This window comes from Zeus faber (genome assembly GCF_960531495.2).
Source record: "Zeus faber genome assembly, chromosome: 8".
Lineage (NCBI taxonomy): Eukaryota > Metazoa > Chordata > Actinopteri > Zeiformes > Zeidae > Zeus > Zeus faber.
The window spans coordinates 8,219,375-8,226,386 of record NC_137195.1 but is presented as its reverse complement, the minus strand read 5'-3'; the positions used below and the strand labels follow the sequence as shown (position 1 = coordinate 8,226,386).

General features: G+C 47.6%; 1 protein-coding gene across 1 annotated transcript in view; it reads right to left on the bottom strand.

The window, feature by feature from the left end:
* Positions 1-333: 333 nt before the first annotated feature.
* The window catches only part of notchl (notch receptor, like), a 13,845-nt gene continuing 7,166 nt past the window's right edge, over positions 334-7,012 (bottom strand). The window contains exons 5-12 of the mRNA XM_080005166.1: positions 6,499-6,719; positions 5,891-6,275; positions 4,885-5,060; positions 4,114-4,175; positions 3,692-3,821; positions 2,514-2,611; positions 1,871-2,202; positions 334-1,391 (exon numbers count right to left, since the gene is read on the bottom strand). Of these exons, the coding sequence (XP_079861292.1) occupies positions 893-1,391; positions 1,871-2,202; positions 2,514-2,611; positions 3,692-3,821; positions 4,114-4,175; positions 4,885-5,060; positions 5,891-6,275; positions 6,499-6,719 (1,903 nt within the window). The 3' untranslated portion in view covers positions 334-892. The remainder of the gene's footprint in view (positions 1,392-1,870; positions 2,203-2,513; positions 2,612-3,691; positions 3,822-4,113; positions 4,176-4,884; positions 5,061-5,890; positions 6,276-6,498; positions 6,720-7,012) is intronic.

Genomic DNA, 7,012 nt, shown 5'->3' with positions numbered 1-7,012 from the left:
GGCGGAGATGTTTTCGAGCCTTTTGCCGCTTTGCGATTCATTTGATTTCGGATCATCACCATCTTTGGGGGAAGACCCTCATTTGATCTAAAAGGGGATTCAATATTCGCAGTACACGCCTTGCATGGGAATGGGATTGGTCTAATCTGGCCTCCCTTCCTTTCTTCCTTTCTTCATTTCTTTCTATCATGCACATACACTGAAAAAATAAAGGAGTATATTAAAATATAGAAAAATATTGGGAAATATTGTTTAATGACAAGAATATTAAATAAGCCAAAATGTCAACTATATTGTATCTCAATTAATGGAAAATATATTTTTATTGCATGAACATATGGGAAGTATTACACTTTGTTTATTTTGCATTCAAACTGTACATTCATTATGCAATTTGACAACTGTACACAAAATACACTTTATTAATCGCTTTCTTTTTACATACATACTAGAATAAGATTATGTTAATTAGCATGTCAAGACCAAATTTACAGGATGCGGAAGTCGATGAGCTCCTGTTTCGAAGTGGTCCATCACATAAATAATGTCGAAATGAAATGGTGAGACACCTCAAAAAGGCCTGTAAAGCCAACCATTGTTATTAATGTGGCGGGGGGGGGGGTAAATTGTTTTGTCAATGATTACAATATTTTGGGGATCACCCCATCTCAGGGGAAAATAATATTCCTATTTTATGTTGGTCATTTTCTTGTTAGCATCAGCTTTAACAACATACTGTACCTATTGTAACCGGTGGCCTCCGTATGGCCTCCCTTCACGATCGCACATCCACTGATTCATTTGGGAATTGGATGACAGAAATCTTATCGATAAGATGGATAATTACTTCATTCGTCTTTGACTTTGACTTTCTTCCCTATGATGGACTTCTCTACAAGGCTGTTTGGGTGGAGTCTGAGTGGTTGTTCAGTCTTTCACTTCTGCTTTTCTGCTCTGAAACTGCAGCTTCTACCCTTCCCGGGCCGTCACTGCGGTCTCCAGCCGGCTGGCGTTCCGGCGGCGGGGGATGATCTGCGGGCGGGGGAACCACCACTCGCTCTACGGGCTCTGCGGCCGGATTGTCCGTCACGATCAGGTAGTTGGGCTCGGGCTGGTGGGCGCTGGAGCGGCGCTGCAGTGCGTGCTGGGTACAGGAGAAGGAGCGCTGCCGGGGAGCGGGCTGGGGGGACAGGAAGTGAGGTGTCACCGCCCGCGGGGCTTCCTGCGCCCTGTCCCGATCCTCGTCCTCAGAGGTCACCTCCTGCAGGGTGCTGATGGGCCGGGGGGAGCGGCCCATCACCCGCGGAGGGACCAACGCCGTGGTGGACTGGTTCAGCTGCGGGCGCCAGTTCTGCGGGGAGGGGTACTGCACCCGGCCCATCGACCAATCGCTGGGGAGAACGGGGCGTTCCAAGAGTTAGTTTGGGTTTAATAGACAGCGAGGCGGAAAGACTTGTTCAAAATCGGTCTGCATCCACTTTGTCACTAGAGAGGAACGCACCAAGATGCTGGTATCAGATACCGGTTTGATACCAGGCTAACATAGTTTATTTGATCACAAATGATGCCCAATCGAAAACTCTGATTCCAACCGCTTTACAAAACAGATGTGCAATGTGTGTAATTACGGACGTAATAAATTACTTAAACTAACCTTGAACTAAAGGTTCTGGCCACCCGCGGCATTGCTGAGCTATTTCATGTTTATCTATTGCACACCCTGCGGCAATACATTCACTTCAGAGTCACACATTGTATTACCGAGTGCACCCCTATTGTGTGTTTGGAGAAAACCTGACGGGGGGAATGCTAAGTGAAATTGACACATGCATGCAGCACATGCATATCTGCATAGTTTCTGATGTCGTACCTCTGGGGTGAGGGGGTCATGTCCCTATGCCCCACGACCCCAGAGAAGGACGCGCTCCTCCCTTGCAGAACCGGCGAGCCCACCCACGGAGAGTACATCAGGGCCCGCTCCTCCCACAGCATGTCGTTGACCGGCTCCACGGGGACGGGCCCCCGCTGCGCCCTGTGGGCCAGCAGGAGCTCCAGGACCTGGTGGTGCCTGGCCTCACGGGCCACGTCGGCCGGGCAGCAACCTCTCCGGTCGTGCAGCTCCTGGTTGGCCCCATTGAGGAGGAGGAGCCTGGCGGTGTCGTAGCAGCCGTGGAGGGCGGAGAGGAACAAGGCGGTCTCACCCTGCGGGAGAAAAAGTGCGCTTGTATTGGGAGTCGTGGTATATACGGTTTCATTGCTTTGATCCAATGTTTGTTTGCGGAAAATTCACCCTGGCTCTCTCATTCAATAGAATAAAACGAGCGCCCAATCAGCTCGCCAGACGGAGTGATAGCAGCAAGTTACCACAAGTATTCTACCACCGAAGGAGTTCCGCCACATGGAGCCTGCTACTCTCATTCTATTTATCAAGTTTATTTGATCGATTTTGCAGTTGTTCTGCCTCGGAATTATCCTCAATTAATTGTGAAATTAAATAATATTCAGAATCTCACCTTGTTGTCCTGGAGATCCACGGCGGCCCCGTAGCGAATGAGTGTTCTCGTTAGGGAGAGGTGGTTTACTGAGCATGCCCAGTGCAGGGCAGACCTCCCTGGGAGGGAGACAGACAGAGAGAGTGCATTCACAGTGGAGGACGGAGGTGCAGGGGAAGAAGGGAGGGAAGAAGGGAGGGAGGGAGGGAGGGAAGGGAGGTCAGCCAGTGAACAACCATCAACACAACAGAGGTAAGCCCAGGCGATCAAGAGAGGGATGGGAGGAGGGCTTTGGCCTGATGGAGGAAAAGAAAGGGAAGAGGAGAGAGCAAGTGAGAGAAGGACTGAGAGACTGTATGAAAAAGAGGGATGAAAAGTCACGGAATGGAAACGACGGAATAGAAAAATGGAAGGAAAGGCAGACGGGAAAGGAGAGCAACAGAGAAGGGGGAAAGGGATGTACAAATGAGATGAATATAAAATGTCAAAGCAGCAAAATGAAGTGAATACACCCATCCGGAGCACATTAACTCTGTTCTGAGTCAGAGGGCAACAGGGGCTCTGGAGAGAGAGAGAGAGAGAGAGAGCGATAGGGGGAGATGAAAGAGAAATAGAAATACGAGGAGGGATGCAGTGAAGGAATGTACAGAACAGGAGAGGAGGGAGACAAGGGGGAATAGGTGAGAGAGACCAGGTAAGTTACTCCACTTACTGCTCTCAGTTTACAGGAAACATGTGCACGTTAGTGTAAACAGCTCACTAATGAATCGTCCTTACAGGATGTTTTTAATTTCTGACATTTGTTTTTTTTTTAACGGTCACTGCCTTTGTCCAGAGACACAAATTCTAAATTATTGGCATTATTTAATATTTCAGGCCCTATTAAACAGGCGCAATTAATTGTATCAGGGAAGTCTAAAAAGCACCAGGGAAATTATGCATAAGCCTTAAAGAGTATAATTTTAATAAACAATATACCGTTCCAACTGATACTGGTTACAATTTTGCTGTTTCTTTTTTTTTTTTTAAGTAATTTTATCATATATTTTTTATATATTTATATTTTTTTAATGATAATTATTAAGTCTTCTTCTAAACCTTTCAGGTCTGGGGTGGAGACAATACATTGAGCAGAGCTGCTTCCCAGTAAACACTGAATCCCTGTTGGAATCCCAGTAGGAGACAGTGAGGTATAGTACCAGTATGGTCCGTGTTGTTGACCGGCACTCCGGCACGCAGCAGCTCCAGCACCACCCGGTCCAGGCCGCTGCGGACCGCTCGGATCAGAACCACGGAGCCGTCTGGACCGCACCACTGCACCGGGGCCGTCTGGAGAGGGCAGCCATGATATAAGGTCAGATGAGATAAGATATCTATCTATCTGTCTATCTAGCTATCATTAAATCTATTATCATTGTGTAGAGGAACTCCGAGCTGCCTCATGAAACATAAACAAACCAACTCTAAAACAAAATTTGCAATAGAGAAACATATTACCAAACGGTTGCATATCAACAGGGTTGCATGCACAAAATCACAAAGGAAATAAAATAATGAAAATGGCTCCGACCCAAACCAAGCACCAAATAACACCAGTTGCAAGTGTGAATGCAGAAGTCACCTGCTGAGGAGGACTGAGGAGCGGAGGCGGGATGGCACTTATCTCCCATCCTCGAGGCGGCGCTGTGACAGAACAAGACTCATTAGAGTGCATCTTCAACCCATATAGAAATTAAATATTCAAAAAAATTCAAAATAATAAAAATAATTCTCCCCCAAATTGTACTTACAAAGATCATCCATAGACATCATTCTTTATCAGGTAAATGTCAGAAATATATGTAATTATACTGATAGAATGTTATATATTACAGATATTACATGTAAAATGTGAATATGTATAAATTGATAAATATTAGGTATAAACTAATTGTACTTAATAGTTGTTGGCCATGGCTGTATATATTTCTATATATATATTACAAATTTCTCTTTATGGAATACATTCTTCACAAAAGCAAGTGACATGAGTACAATCCAGCTTGCCAATAATAACAGTAATAACAGTAATGTATTGTTCCAGGTTCCGCCTAATACCCTGTGCCATCCAGATCCATTACTTCTACGAAACAGTGTTTCTGTGTTTTTTGCATTGAAATAATCTCAATACAGTTTTCAAAATGGGTGACACAGTGAGAATAGTTAACTAAAAATAAACACAGGTCCAACAAACCATGAAAGGACATAGTGAACGTGGGCACACTGAGCCACCTGATGCTATGACTGATTAACTGGGACTACAACTGTGACGTAGCGGCACCTGCGGTATATAACCGTGACCTAGTCGACTCAGAGGGAGGGTGTTCTGCTGGGACCACAGGGTCTCTCTTACCCTGCATGGTCCTGGGGGTCTGGGCGTGTCCACCCCGGTAGTGTTTCTGCTCCGGGGTCCGGTGGTCGCAGATGGAGGCCTCCTGCTGCCGCCTGGAGTAGCGAATGCTGACGTCCTCCATGGAACTCTGGGTAAAGTCTGTGTCGCTGGCTATTTCCAGTTCCCTTTTCAGAGGCCTGAGAGCAGAAAGCAAAGCAATGTGGTTCGGCGGGTTGGCCCGTGTTCCTGAATTCTGTTTTTGTTTTTTTTACCTTATTATGTTTCAAGCACGTGCAGAACATTGTATGAACGAGCAGCATTTTATGCTGAAATGGGGCACACTCTCTCTCTAACTCTTTCTCACACTCACTCAGTCTATGGAAGTTATTGTTATCGAATATGAAAAAAAAGATGCTGAAAAAGTGTGCTTCTGCCTGAGCACATATTTGTAGTAGTTGGAAAAGGTAAACTAAATGTGAATCACCAAGATACTTGGTTTCTTGTGCAAAAAGTAAAAAAAAACATGGTATGTATTTATTTCAGGAAGTATAAAAGGCAATAATGACAAACACCTGTTTATGTCCAAGAAGACAAAAAGGGTATCTTATGAAGGAGTATTTTAATTGTTTGGCATGAGCCATTAAATCTGTTTGCGCAAGAATGAGAATAATAGTGTGAATAATCCAGCGGAACTTGGTGGTAAGTAGATTAACTCTTCCAGTGGCAGTAAATAAGTCATTCAAAGTCCCAGGAGGTACAGTGAATTGTTCTCTCGAGAGTGCTGTCTTCGCCTGACAACCACAAACTGTGGTGCTAATAAATGGGCAAACAGCAAATTCGGAATAGCCTCCCAGCAGATGTTCAAATCTCTTATAATCCAGACATCCCGCCTCACTAGCCAGGTCCTAAATAGCTGGATCCATTGTACGGAAAGCGTGTATCCGTCCAAGAGCGTCTCTAATGACACCATTGTTTGGGCAGACTAAACATCCTTTCCAAAACACACTCGGCCTCTCTCTGCACTCACCGCCTCCGCATGGCGTCCTCCCCGAGCGGCTCCCTTCTCCTCTTCTTCTCCGCCTCCTTTGCCTTCTTCTTTTTCTTCAGTCCGTTCCTCTCTTTCTCCCTCGCGGGCCTCGCCCTCTGGTCGTGGCGGGCGGCGTGCTGCGCCCACGCCTGGCCCCCGCCCCCGCCGCCTCCGCCGCCTCCGCCGCCTCCGCCGTTGGTGGTGGTGGCGTCCGTGGCCGCCGACCTGTGCCGCGACCTCTCGCTGCCGCCGCCACCGCCGCCCCGCTCGGCCCGCCGTCGCTGCCTGAACCGCCTCATCACCACGGCGACCACCAGGACCAGCAGCAGCGCCAGGCCCACTGCCACGGCAACCACCGCCCAGAGCCACGCGGGGGTGGGCTCCTCTGGAGGAAGCACACACACACACACACACACACACACACACACACACACACACACACACACACACACACACACACACACACACACACACACACACACACACACACACACACACACACACACACACACACACCAGGTTAACGGTTCCCCGCATAGTGAACATGGGATCCTTCATTCACAAGGATGAATGGGCTCTGGGCGTCACGGCAGGACGCGGCCACCTACCTTTGGTTTCCCCTTCCGGGATTTTCTTATCCCTCGCCCCGATTTCCTCGCGGACGCCCCTCACGCTGACGACGGCCTTGAGCTCGGGCAGCGACGGGAACGCCGCTGGCCGCAGCAGCACCGCGGCGCGCAGGAAGTTGGCCGCCTCGCTGGCCTGGAGGAAGCAAGTGGCGGGAAGACGGGAGCACGGCCTGTTGTCTACCTGGAGGAAGAGGAGGGAGCTGGGGGGAGGTGCACTAATCAGACATTCATGTTCAGTACTACTATGTTTAATAAAATGTGTGTATTCCACGACCAAAATACGACGCCAGGCTGTTGGTATACAGTATGTTTGTTATATTGGAGCAGCATGATTTTGAGGCTTGGGATGGTAGGCAACTCAAAGCAGCTCTGTTCATCTTACTTATAAAGCTGCTAACACGTGGACAAAATGATTCGTACATATGTATATCATAGAGATTTCATGATCTACTGTTCAAGGATAATTAAGCTATTCTTTACCCTAATTTAAATG